This window comes from Temnothorax nylanderi, unplaced genomic scaffold, assembly GCF_030848795.1.
Source record: "Temnothorax nylanderi isolate EJ_2023f unplaced genomic scaffold, tnyl_v1.0 TNYL_tig0134_pilon, whole genome shotgun sequence".
Classification (NCBI taxonomy): domain Eukaryota; kingdom Metazoa; phylum Arthropoda; class Insecta; order Hymenoptera; family Formicidae; genus Temnothorax; species Temnothorax nylanderi.
The window spans coordinates 450,269-463,638 of record NW_027249196.1 but is presented as its reverse complement, the minus strand read 5'-3'; the positions used below and the strand labels follow the sequence as shown (position 1 = coordinate 463,638).

The 13,370-nt window shown below is 45.4% G+C and overlaps 1 protein-coding gene across 15 annotated transcripts; it reads right to left on the bottom strand.

Annotated features, from left to right (window-relative positions):
* Window positions 1-1,415: 1,415 nt before the first annotated feature.
* On the bottom strand, window positions 1,416-13,302 carry LOC139776972 (orphan steroid hormone receptor 2-like). Of its 15 annotated transcripts, none has more exons than XM_071714064.1 (10): window positions 9,369-11,091; window positions 9,305-9,329; window positions 6,278-6,415; window positions 5,797-5,901; window positions 5,562-5,717; window positions 5,207-5,471; window positions 4,698-4,966; window positions 4,420-4,616; window positions 4,052-4,329; window positions 1,416-3,958 (listed from the first exon to the last, which is right to left on the bottom strand). In XM_071714064.1, exons 3-10 carry the CDS (start codon window positions 6,407-6,409, stop codon window positions 3,699-3,701), a joined length of 1,662 nt encoding a protein of 553 aa, XP_071570165.1. In that variant the 5' UTR covers window positions 6,410-6,415; window positions 9,305-9,329; window positions 9,369-11,091; the 3' UTR covers window positions 1,416-3,698. The 15 variants fall into 15 exon arrangements, with proteins under 15 accessions (XP_071570165.1, XP_071570163.1, XP_071570167.1 ...); XM_071714062.1 differs by having other exon boundaries at window positions 9,305-9,391; window positions 9,457-11,091; XM_071714066.1 differs by lacking the exons at window positions 9,305-9,329; window positions 9,369-11,091 and adding an exon at window positions 13,147-13,302.
* Window positions 13,303-13,370: the final 68 nt, after the last annotated feature.

Below are 13,370 nucleotides of genomic sequence, written 5' to 3'. Positions count from 1 at the left end.
AACATAAATAAAATTATTAGGTATTTGTTGTTTGATATACAGGAAGGAATTATATTCAATAATAACGGATACTGATATTTCTAAAATAAATAATGAATATTTATAATTAGAATTGAGAATTGAGAATTGAGAATTGAGAATTGGGAATTGGGAATTGGGAATTGGGAATTGAGAATTGGGAATTGGGAATTGAGAATGGAGAGTTTAGAATTACTGAGTAGTTTAATTTATAGAATCATGTTACTGTACAGATTAAATTATTTAATAAATAGAGATCCTGTATTAATTATTAATTATTCACTGGCAACTCAAGCTCTCAGGTTTTGTTTTAAATTATTTAAGAGTCTTTAGATTGCTAAGATTCATGATGAAATAATAATTAGTCATGGTTTAATTCTTACTAGAAGGAAGAGGTGATATCTGTCGTAATTAGATTCCTTTTATATAAAGGATAGAGGGAATAGAAAATCGGGTTTGAATAACGGATACTGATATTTCTAAAATAAATAATGAATTCCTGTATATCAAGGATCGGATATTTAAGGAAGAAAATTAAATTATAATAAATAGATTATAGTGAATCATTGGAAATTTTGCCCTAAACGATTCTGCCGGTTGAATTAATTACCGATTAAATTATTCGAAACTTAAGTCAAATCATCTTAAAATATTCATAGATCGTTTAAGCTGAATCTTGAATAATATTAAGACTCCAATCAGCTAATAAAATGAATTTACAGCTTCTCGAAATCGTATTTAAAACGATATTAAATCAGGCCGCAGAAATACCGCTCTTTAATGGTCTTGATGGACCTCACCTTGATTCTTCAACGGAAGAAAAAAATAAGCGATCGATCTGGAATCGATTTTGTTTTAACTTCGCAATTTTGTAATATTTCATCTTATTGTTAGATCTAATAGCTTTCTCACTCGAAGGAAGACCGTAATTTCGTGTTACGACTCGAGGCCGCACCGAGCTTGAATCCGACACTGGCTGGCGTCACGCGAGCGTCACGCAAGCGCCGTTCGCGGAAGCGCGCTTTCTCTAGAAAGTTTAATCCTTTCGCCGAGCCGCAACTGTCGCAGGGCTATTGACCCTTAATGACAAAAAAATTTACCAAATTACTGTGCAAAAACGACGCTAAAGATCTTGCTCTTACTTTAACAATGAAAGCACAAAAATGCGACAATAATTAATTTCTACGATATTTTACAGAAAAAAAAGGAATCAGAAAAAAACGAGAAATATAGCTTGAATGTTTCTGAGATGATCTGAAATGATTAACTTCTCCTTTTTGTAATAACCCATGGAGGGATCTTTGTTCAACAAATGAAATATATTGTATTACAATAAATTTTTTAACAAAGTTGGGATCGAGGAATAGATGCTAAAGTTGCATTTACACATGTCTATCTGTCCTTTAGTAATGTTTATTTCGTATCGTAAATATATGTTATTTCGCCGACGCGTTTAAATACATGTGTGTTTGTTGGGTATGTACACATCGTTCTCCATGTAGCGAAATTGCGTTGCAACGAATTTTCAGGTATCTCTGATCTTTTAACTATACTTCGTTACTTATATAACAATAATTACAAAATTCTTAACGTCCATATAAATATCTTCTTATGTAGGCACATTCTTACACGTATATACAATCTCCTTTGTAGTGCATCCGCGAAATATTATATCTCAACTTGTATTGTCTCGTTAAGGACGCATTCCGAAATTTAAATGCTATTGCGGCGATTCTCCGTAACTTATATTCGAATAATGCACAGGCGTTAACAGCAAAGTGTAACGCAAAAAGCACTTAAATCTCGAAGGTGATCCAAGAAATCGTTTAAACTGTCAAGCTAATTGAAGCTAATTAATTCTAAAATCAAATTACAGAATTTATGTTATTCAATAAAAACATTGGTCACCTCGCCAACAAATGTATCAAAAATTATATCGTATCTGACTATTAAACATTCTTTTAATAATCACAATGTCGTTATCAATATTGCAAAGTAGTACCTTGTTTAGATAATTTTATAATCTCTGACGTTATATTTTAATATTGTCTAATTCTTAGTCTTTAACTGAGAAATTCATTGTACTGTTGGAAAATCATTACAATTCACAACTCAAAAAATACAATAAACAAAAAAATTGTGTTGATTATAAAAAATTAATGTGTTGTCCTCAAAAAATTTCTTAAAAAGTATTTAAGAACATTTTTAAATTAAATTAAATTAAAAATTTTTTTACGAATATTTTTTTCAATTTCTTAAAAATAAGTTTTTTCAAGAATTTATGAAATGATATAAGACTGCAATATTTCGATGGTTTGTTAAATGATGAAGGAATATTAAGTATAATATAACTTAAAGATAATATTATTTTACGTCTCCAGAACCATTAAAAATATATATGAAGCACTGCGTATAGAGTTACCTTATTATAATTATTACGATATATAATTACAATACGATAATATATAATTACAATATATCAACAATACTAAATTTACATTTTCAATTAAGTAACTCATGTACAATCGCTGTATACGCCTAAACTATGTTAAGTATCCACGCTTTTCTCTTACAAAAAATATGATTTTATTGTCCACTCCGAACAAGTAACAGGTAATTTGTGCACAAAAACTTTGATTTGTATATTGGGAGCAAAAATATCGTAACTTCTCTTTTTATGTTATAGGAAATCTGAATCACGCGTTATCTTATACCAACATTTCAAGTAAACAAGTAACAATAAAGTTCTTCTAATTTTAACTCGTATCACGTATTCAAATGTTTATCGTTTAAAACAAAAAATCCTATCTTTTCTGTATACATGTAGAATAGACTAAGTATTTTTATAACAGTCTAATTATTAATAATAATACATTATAAACATATCATATTGCATTCTACGTTTTGCGTAAGTAATGTGCCAATACAAAACTTTCCTGTGAAATTATATCACAGATTTGAGAAGCCCATTTCGAGATATTGCATTTTGTCACATGGATACTTAAAAATGCAATAACATGCAATTGTTGTATTTTTAGTTTTAACTGTATATGTGTATATACACATTACATATATATGTATATATAATCATAATTATAATATTATAATATTAAATATATAAATTAACATTATAATATTACATATGTATATATAAATAGATATAAATATTATAATGTCAATATTCCCTGATTATCACTTCACAGGTTGTTTAGTTCAACGAGCAGCGTTATTTAAACTTTTACTTGAAATTATAACTCAACAAAGGGTCAAGTTGCCATATTTTGGGAAAGTTTTGTATAACGTCCATTTACTATATAATAAATAAAGAATTGTTGGACACAGTCAGTATTATAAACAATCAAATGCTGTGCTATAATATACAATACATATCTATGATCTAAACAAAAATATGTACATATATCTAAATATAGATATATATGTACAGTTATCGTTACATAGTAATACATACATTTATAATCAATTCAAATTTATGCACGCATTGTGATATCATACTTTTGTGCAAATATTCGAAAGAAAAAGGAGAAATGCGGAAATAAAAATTATCTCGACCACTCACGTTTGGGTGAGCATTTTCGTTGTGTAAAAACGTTTGAGGCATTCAACATTTATGTGTATATCACTTTCTTAGGTCACGATTTACATTGCACTGACAGTATTCGTCACCCCGCGTGACTCTCCGGTTCAGTTTTATAATCTTGCATGGTAAGGATATAAGGCACGACGCTAGCCACGCTTACTCGACCAATGAGACCCGAGAAGAAGAGATCCTCCAGAACTCTAGGATTAATCGAGCGGAGAGGCGCCAGCCTCAGTAGAAGACGAGGTAATCTATCGGAACCCACATGTTGTTGTAGCTCCGTCCACGCAGCTTCCTGCAAAACCTCAACCTTCTTACGCCAAATGCCTGCTAGAACATTATCTGGAAAAGATAATAAATGTGTCTCACTCCGGTATTTTTATTTGTTCGTAGTAAATAGTTGAACTTCACTGTTTGCCGTTTACATTCACTTACCAGCGCTAAAAAGTGTTAAAGCTTTAAGATACGCGTACTCGACGGAGTTCACTTGCAGCTTGTGTAGTGAACTCACACAATCTTGCAGTCTACATATGTGTTCCGTAACGCATTTTACTTTGTTTGCAGTGACTTTCTCTTGCGCAATACTAGCTTGCAAGTGATTGATTATCGACGTCAAAATACCAGGAAGTGACAGAGTGTGTGCACATTGTGCTAGACCTAATGTAAACAACTGTCCCCAGGAACTTCGAACTAAAGTAGTTTGAATTTCAGATCTGAAATGTAAAATGTTTATCTTAGATGACGTTACGACTTTACTATGGATCAAAGGTAAATGTACAATTTGCATAAAATACATCACTTACGGCAAAGCTTGAAATGCCGGAATACCTCGCGCCCAATGCACAGACAAAAATAGTAATCTGGCTGCACTTTCACATATGTAGTGAATAGATAAATACACGGGTGCTGGGCCAGGCGCCCTCAATTCGAACAACGTATTTCGCTCAGAGATTAATTGGCCGGTCCATTCTTCCTCCGGTTCGCTCGAACCATTAACATTCTGCAAGCGAGCATCGTGATAGATTAAAGGCCTGTGCACGTAGAGATAATACAATGATGTGAGATAATAATCGCGACTTACGTCACCGATGATTTTAGCCATGCTATCTGCTAACGCATGAGAAAGTAATAAACGCTCGCGAGCTAAGGTCAAAGCATCGCTGAGAGCATCACTATCGCTGCTTTGGTCTTCCATGCTGGGACTCTCGGGTTGTTCCCAAGTCGGCGGTACCTCGGGCGCGGATTGCTGTGGTTCAGGCTTTACCCTAGGACTACGACTGCCAACCTTTGTCGCAGCCGACTCACCCAATACCGGTTTTCTTTCATGTTGCACAGCTGCAATGACGTAAGCTTACTCATGTTTATTATCTTCTACAATATATTTCCAAAAACAAGCTTAGTAACAAGAGATAAAGGCACTGCATAGGAACGGTCGATTCGTAGCAAGTAGGTTCAATCCCGAGCCTATATATATAAGATTCGGTTTGTAAGAAATTAATTAAAGAGCTAATGAGTTAAAAAAAGTTTTTAAAAGCGTGCCACTGCGTCCCAATTAGAGAATATTTAATACAAAAGAAGAACTTCACTTACAGTCACTTCTCATGCCCATCGCCAAGCACTTCTGAAGTCTACAATACTGACAACGATTTCTGTGGTGTTTGGTAACTTCACAACTTTTGCTTCCTCGACACTGGTAGCCCAGCTGCTTGCGGATGCTGCGCTTAAAAAAGCCCTTGCAACCCTCACAGCTGATCGCCCCGTAGTGCCTACCACTGGCTCTATCCCCACAAACTACACAGAGTTCTAAGGATAGCCCTAAGCCTAATGAGCCGCGAACGTCCCTCGCTAACTTCACCTACAAAAAAAAATGTCAAAATGTCACTCGAGTTAACGAGGATGAACATTTAAAAGAGATCAATGCAATGTGCAATGACGTAATATTTACCTCAACGTCGACATTACTTAAATGCTCCATGCCAGAGTGCAAGTGAACCATTCCAGGATGATGACCGAGACTCCGAAAGTCTCTTCCCATCTTGTGGTCCATCTTGTCGTCGTGCATGCTGTCAACGTGATTATTTTGATCCCTATCTACATCTCTCTGCAAAGACAAATTCAATACTTAATTAAATAAATAAATATTACAAAAAGTTGTCTACTCTCTGGACCAATATATCTACCATAGCTGGGTGATGCCCTATATTGTGAAAATTTCTCCCTAATTTCTCGAGCTTGTCGTCATGCAAGTTCTCAGCGTGATCAGCCGGATCGATATCCATATCTCTCTGCAACAGGACAATAATTTCAAAGCTGACGTTTTATCTGATAAAGAAATCGTTTCCGCTGTTTCCATGAATTTAATCAACCATCTAACAGAAATGGTAATAAAGGAAGTAACAGCTGGCATTTATTAACAAATTAGTAATGGAAATGATCTAGGGAATAATTTGGAAATCATTAATACTGTTTCTTAATTATTATCTCTTATCTCCAGGGTGATTATTAAACTTATCGATAAGTGCTTTTCGACGTGGAGCTGGTAATTATCGTCAAGATAATTAATAAACGATATTTCCCCGATAATTACTGATTCCTCGATAAACGCCGATTGTTATTTCCTTGAAGGCAGGGGAGGGGGAAATTTTATGAGAAGCAATGAACCTCTGCATCGGCATCCGGCGTACGATCGCGATGATGGGAGAGGCTGCGAAAAGCCATTCCAATTTTGCCCAAGTCCAGCTCCTTCTCGCTCAGATTATCGTGATCGCGTTGCTCTCTATGGTCCCTGTCCATTTCTCTCTGTAAAACGGATCGGCGCCTCCGTTAGACGAGTAGCGCGTAGAGAACGTATCTCGGGTGCGAGATATTTCCGCGCTGATCGCACAATAATACGCGGCGCGTTACCGTTCCGAGAGAGAGAGAGAGCTATCACGAACCGAGAGCGCGAACGGACGGACGGGGCTCTCCTTTTCGATGCGTGTTAAACCGGCATTAATGATTTCCAGCCGGATATTGCGGTCCTCAAATCGTCGGTTCGAGCGTGATTCGTACATTGCATTGTAACGCGTTATAGTCGCGTCGAATTACATTACAAAGATCGAGAGAATTCGCAGTCGCCGCGAAAGAAGTCGGCAATCTTCCCGAGATATCCCGCAGATTTTTAACGACGTTTTCGCCGTGATACGATTTAAGAATAGGACAACGCGACGCAGGAGCAAATGATTATCCGAAAACGGAATTTTACACACGGAAAGAACGGTTGCTGAAGTATCTAAAAATTTAACTATAGATACAGATCTGAAAATAATTTTGTTGCACCGTCAAAATAATTTATAGTAGGTCGCTGAAATATGATGGAAATGCTGTAAAAATTTTTGACATCAGTTTTAGCAATCAGTTTGAGTGTTCTACATAATTATTTTGATGGTGCAACAAAATTAATTTCAGATCTGTATCTAGCTAAAATTTCAGATACTTCAGCAGAACAGTTCTTTCCGTGCAATACATGCCATTTTAATTTTAATTTGCCATTAAAGATTCGAGCGACGGTGTCGCGCGTCGCGTTGTTGTTGCTCGCGGGAAAGTGCCCCGTCCCGACAATCGATACCGATCTCTCCCCCCACCCCCCGCGGCTTTTCTCGCGGTCGCATACTCGCATCCCGCCGCGAGAGAGGAGAGACGATTGCACGATCCGAAGTGTTCTCGAAGAACTAAGCGCAGGGGCGCGGGATAAAAATGTAAACTGGAGCATTTGCCGGCCCGTCCCCACCTGCCGGGGAGAAACCTCCTCGCCCCCGGCCCCCCGCTCGCCCGCCCGCTCGTTCGCTCTCTTCCCGATCCCCCTTACGGCGCCGTTTTGAGAGGTGAAAGAGATGGTCCCGAGTTCCTCGGTTCGTAGGTTGCTACGCGGTTAGGTAGGTAGAGTAGAGGTGTGCATGCCGATGCCCGGCTACGTCTCGCTTCGCCGACCAGCCTCTGTCATGTAGAAGCGAGTGGTCCATTTTCGCACGTTCGCACACGACTCCACGACTGCTCCGATTTCTACGCGATTTGTTTTGTACGCGATTTTACTTTTGGACGGCGCGATGGAGATCTCGGGGCACCGCGCGCTTCCTCTACTGTTAAATTCTAGTGCCAAATTATACTCAGTTGATGGTAGGGTCAAATTATACTCAATCTGAGCAATATTTTGAATAGTATTTGAATAGTAGGGTCAAATTATACTTAATTTGAGTCATTTTTAATCATTCTTATAAGTTGCCACTTCTTCTACTCAATATGCCGTTAATTTAACTCAAATCAATGAAGTTAAAATAATAAATGTTGACACACATAATAGTTAACAGTAACAAAATGTTATTTAACTCAAGATATTGACTTGAATTTTATCTTCTGATATTTAACAGTGTTTCTCAAGCGAACTTTGCCCTTCTTGATACCCTTTGATGCTCTACGTAATCCTAAGCTTAATCTCTCGTGCGTCCACCTGTCACATGCAAGTAATATAATTAATAATTATGCAAATAACTTTGGATATACATTTATAATGATATATCATCATGCATTTATAATTGTGCAAACAAATTTGTCATCGAAAGATTAAGCGTCACATAAAGTGTCAATATTTATTTATGTATCGCTGTTTACCCTTATCAAAGTGTCCCACATATGCATTTCCATTAATTTTATGTTTTACGACTTTCTCAATACTCGGCATCTTCAGGCTATCTCGTCGCTACTCGCGATACCGCCGATACCTAATCTCCGGATTTTTCAGAGGCGCGGGACACCCGAGATATCCGCGAGTCGTGTCAGCTCTAAGGAGAACTCACTCGGTCTTGAAAAACAGCACCACGACAATCCTGTATGTATTCTCGCACACGAACGTCGCGCCGATCGTCGTCGATATTCGTCCGTCGACCGTGAAGATCCCACGACGATCGCTTCTCGTTCTCCGAATCGGAGCATCGATTCCGTCCCGCGCGCGACGCTGATAAGGGCCCGAGCGAGCGCTGATAAGCCGCCGCGGCGCGGGCCGATTACGCTCGGCGCGGAAGAACCGTACGACGGGGAAGGAAAAGCGAGGGGGGCGAAAAATTGCACGGCCAGCGGTCGAAAGGTCAGTCGCGCGAGTTGAAAGTGTACCGTCCCTCTCGAGAGGACCGCGCCCCGCTCGAGAGGTCCGCGCTTTAAATCTCGCTGCCCTCCCCGCCCACGCTGAATTCACGCCTCGCGTCCGGTCCGCGGCGCCGAGCCCCCGAATCCGGAGTTCACGCGCGGCGACGGGATACCGCGGGCCCTCCCCCCCCCCCCCGAGAGAGGCGGAAGGCCGTTGCCGTCCGGCGGCGCGCTGGACGTGGGAACGTCACCTCGACGGACTCGACGCCGCGCGAGCTTCTAAATATTGCTCGCGCGAACACAACGCGCGCGCGTTCTTTCGACACCTCGGCGCGCCGCGCGCCCGACACTCCGACGGCACGGCACGGCACGGCACGGCACGGCGCGGTACGGCGCGAGTTCAAATCGGCTCGCTCGCCCGCTTCCGTCGAGAAGTCAAAAGCTCTCGGAGGCGTGCGACCGCACGCGTCGAGAGTCACTTTCGATTCCGCCGTAGAGTCCGAGCGAGCCGAACTCCGGCGAGCGCGCGCTTGCGCGCAAAGTTCGAGGACGGAATGCACGGTACGCTACCTGTTGTGTGTCAGGTCGCTCGGCCGCCCGCCTGCTCGCTCGATCGGTTATAAGTCCCTCGGCCCACCGCCGATGTATATCGCCAAGCTACGCGGAGAATAACGTAGCTGACCGGACAAACGAACGACGAACACACGCACGCGTATACTCACTCACTCGCTCGGTCGCTCGTCGCAACGCGCGCCGATCGCGACGCGTCCACGCCGGAGCGTCGTCGCGTTCTCGCTGGTCGTCGGTTCACGCGAAGACCCGACCGCGCGCCGCCGCCGCCGCTGTGCTTCTCTCGCGGCAACCTTGCGCGCAGGTGAACGCAGGCCGGCCGCCCGCTCGGCCGCTCCGTCGGTCGCCCGGTCGGTCGAGAGCGGGCGGCCGAGAGAGCGCGAGCGAGGGAGCAACCCGCGCCCGCGAGCGTGCGAGCGAGCGCGCGAGATTGGCAGGTCACTCTCTTGTGTACCGCGCCGCGCCGCTCCGCGCCGCGCGCCGGCCAGGTGCATTCTCGCGTCCCGCTTGCCTGCTTTCCTCTCTACGCCCGAGCAAACTAGCGCGCGCGGCGCGGCCGAGGCGAGCGCGCCGGGTAATGTTGTGTTACGTCACGCGGCCAACACGCCCGCGATATGCAACCGCGTGACCCTGCCGCTCCCGAAAAGGAGAAAGAGAGAGAGAGAGAGAAAAAAGGAAGACACGAGACGGATCCGTTGTATACGTAACGGCAAAAGACGCGACCTCGCGTCTCGCGCAATTGCGCACATGGGGGTTGTAAATAAAAAAGGACCGCGAACCGGCAAGGGGGATATCGCGTTCTCGTTTCGGATAGCTCGCTCGGATAGATCTCCCCAAAGTGCGAATATGTCGTCCAGTCACTGACGTCAAACGTGACCTCGGGGGCTGTACAGTTGAGAAAGGTTAAAAGGACAAGTGTCCAAGCGGGCAATCTAAAAAGTTACGTGCAAAACCTGAAATCGCAATAAAAGATAACGAAGACGTGGACTGTAGGCGGATTGCGTGGGGAGGAGCGGAAGAGAGAGAAAGAGAGAGCGAAAGAAACAGCCGGGGTGGCAAAGAGAGCGATCGAGAGGAAATTTTAACACAAAACGTGAGATATCTTCCGTGAAACGGAAGATATAACGAAACAGCGATAAAGAGAAAGGATACAGCAGAGAAGGGAAAAAAAGACAGCGATTGGAAAAAAGGAACGAAAAGAAAAAAAAATCCACGTTTCTAGGCGCAGAATGAACAGCGGCCGCGGCCGCGAGGTCGAGTCAGCGCCGCGCGTTTTCGGGGCCGCGGCTTCTCTACGCGCGAGCGAGAGCGAGAGAACGACGATAGGCCTCGGCCCTCTCTCTCTCTCTCTCTCACTCTCCCCCTCCCCCTACGCTCGCTCTGGTGAACGTCGCGGGTTATGTCATGTAAACGCGCGTCCGCGCGATGACTTATCGGCCGACGCCGTCGAGGTCGTCGCGAATAGGTCGAACACGCGGCACGGCCGCACGACGATAAGTCGCGTCGTGACTTTTTGCGGCGAGTTTTTTTTCTTTTTCTTTTTTTTCCCTTTTTTTTTCACTGCGTTACCGTACGCGCCGAACGACACGTTCCCGACGAGACGTGAAATCGCCGAGACGATATTCCGCCGCACGACCCGAGCGGAATGTGTCAGCGTCGGAATCACGCACCTATGTCGATCCTTTCACTTAGAATTTTGTAAAACGGAGACGCATCCTCGCCGCGGGTCTCTCCTCGTTCTCCACGCGCCCGCACGCTTCTGCGTTTTTTTTCCTTCTTTGCTCACGCGTATAAGCGATCGGTCACCTTGTGTACGAGCTCGCGATGATCTCAGGTGTATACGTCTCACCTCTGGCGTATCCTTCGCCGTTGTCCGCGCACACGCGCGACGATCGACGGATGGCGAAGCGAGAAGTATTTTTACGGTCGCGCTCTTTGTTCGCGCTCTCTTATCAACGGATAGATCGTAGATATCCGATGAAAATGCGTTTTAATCGCGGTCGGTCCGCGGTTATTCCGCGCGACTCCACGCGGAAATTCCACGGCCGTTCGTTTCGGTCAACGGGCCGTTGATCGATCCCGTCCCAGCCGTAATCCTCCGTGACAAGTCGAACAATTAAATAAACACCGGAGTTACCGCGAGTATCCTTTCCGGTATTTTCCACAGGGGAGACGATCTCGTCTCGAATTACAGAGCACGCAGAGAAATTTAATCCCGCAAACTTTTCGGTTATCGCCCGACACGCTTTTATCTCTAATTGGAAGGGCGTCCTCCGTCAAACTCCAATTAACTTAATCGCCTTTCCGTCAAGCTCCAGTTAGCTAATTGGCGATTAACTTATCGAGCAATATCCATATTGTGTCGTCAATGCGATCGAGATTGCTAATTTTTCGCGCCATTTCGGAGATTCGGGATAAACAGGATTGCTAGAAATTTTGCCGCGAGCGATTCCGCCGGAATTAATCGGCCGATTAAAGTAAATCGGAGTTTGGTCGAAGTCGCCGCGAGAGGATCACGTTTCTCCGGTTTCTCGGTTGTTCAAGGATCATCCCGAGACGCGAATTTTGCCGGGCCAATGGATCGCGGATCGACTCGGCGTTTTCGAGCGGTCTCAGGGAACTCGGTCGGGCTTTCTTCGGAGGTTCTCGGAAACCCCGACACACATACTGAGAGAACAGTCCAGTCCGTGAGCAATTACGTCTGCAGCACAACGGTACGGTCCGCGCGGCAGGTAAAGGTCGCCCGTGGGTCCGAAGGTCACCGCCTCTCTATCTGCCCGCGTACCGCGAATCGGCACGGATCTGACGGATCTCTGTCCTCGCCCCGTCCCGCCCCGACGGCGTCGCGATTATTCCTTCCGAGGAGCCCGCGGGCCTGCATGCACGGACGCGTATAAGTATATCGCGTCCGAAAATAAAATCTCGCGCGCGCGGCGACACGTGCGCGACCGAAAAGGCGGCTTTGTTCTGGTTTCGCTCGCGCCGCGCTAGCGGAGGGGCCCCGTTATTGCCCAACTCTTGAATATGTATTTCCGAATGCGGACACGCGTACGTTTCGTGAGATATATCCCGCGGGCGCTTGAATATGCATGAGCGATGGAATCGAAATGTCAATGGTCGCGTAGAAGAAAACGGGTAACGCTCTCCCGGGAGCTCGGGGAGGATCTTTCCGAGGAAGATCGCCGAGGGAACGTCAAGAAACGTACTCCGTACACAAAAGAGCGCGTTACGTCACCGAGAGGAAGCCCTCGGGCGCTCGCGAGATCTACCCTCGGGGAGACGAGACTCGCCTCGTTTCGTACCCGTCGACTCTCCGTCGGAGCGCAGCATCTCGTGACGTCGGGCGCCGAGACGCCCGTTCGGGAGCCAGCTCGGCGCGTAGCGAGGCGACGGAACGCAGCCTGCCGCGCCGCGGTGACGCCATTGATCAGCGCGCACAAGGGACACACGGTGCAAAACGCGGTCCTCCGTCGTCCGCATCTGGATTTTATCGTCGCGTCGTACCCTCCCGAACCTCTCGCGACCCGGAATTTGTCCGTCGCGCCCGATTCGGCCGACGCGACGGCGCTCGGCGCGAAAGAGAGAAACGAACAAGGAGACCGGACGTCGTCGTCGCGTTCTCGCCGTCGTCGACGACGACGTGCGAGGTGCGAGTATCGCGGACGTGTGCGTACGCGCGCGCTCGCGCGCACGCCTCTGCTATCCGGGAGGAAGTCCCCAACGCGAAGGGGCGTGCTCGCGGACGCGAACGCGATCGCGCTCCTATACGCTTCGAGGGCGAGCCTCGAGTGCGAGAGAGAGAGATAGCGATAGAGAAAGAGAGGAGAGGAACCGCGACTCACCTTCGCGGCTAGCAGCGGCGACGACTGATCCGTGCCGACGCGCGATCGGGACCAGCGGGCTGGCTACCAGGCTTCGTCCGCGGGTTAGAGTTCATAACCTCTTCTAACCTTTACCTTTTCGCCGTCCCTCCTACCCGCCCCCTATCCTGCCGTCACCCCCCCACCTGCCTTCGCGGACACCCCGACATCTCGCGTCGCTCGCTGTGTCATCGAGCGTGTAGCGC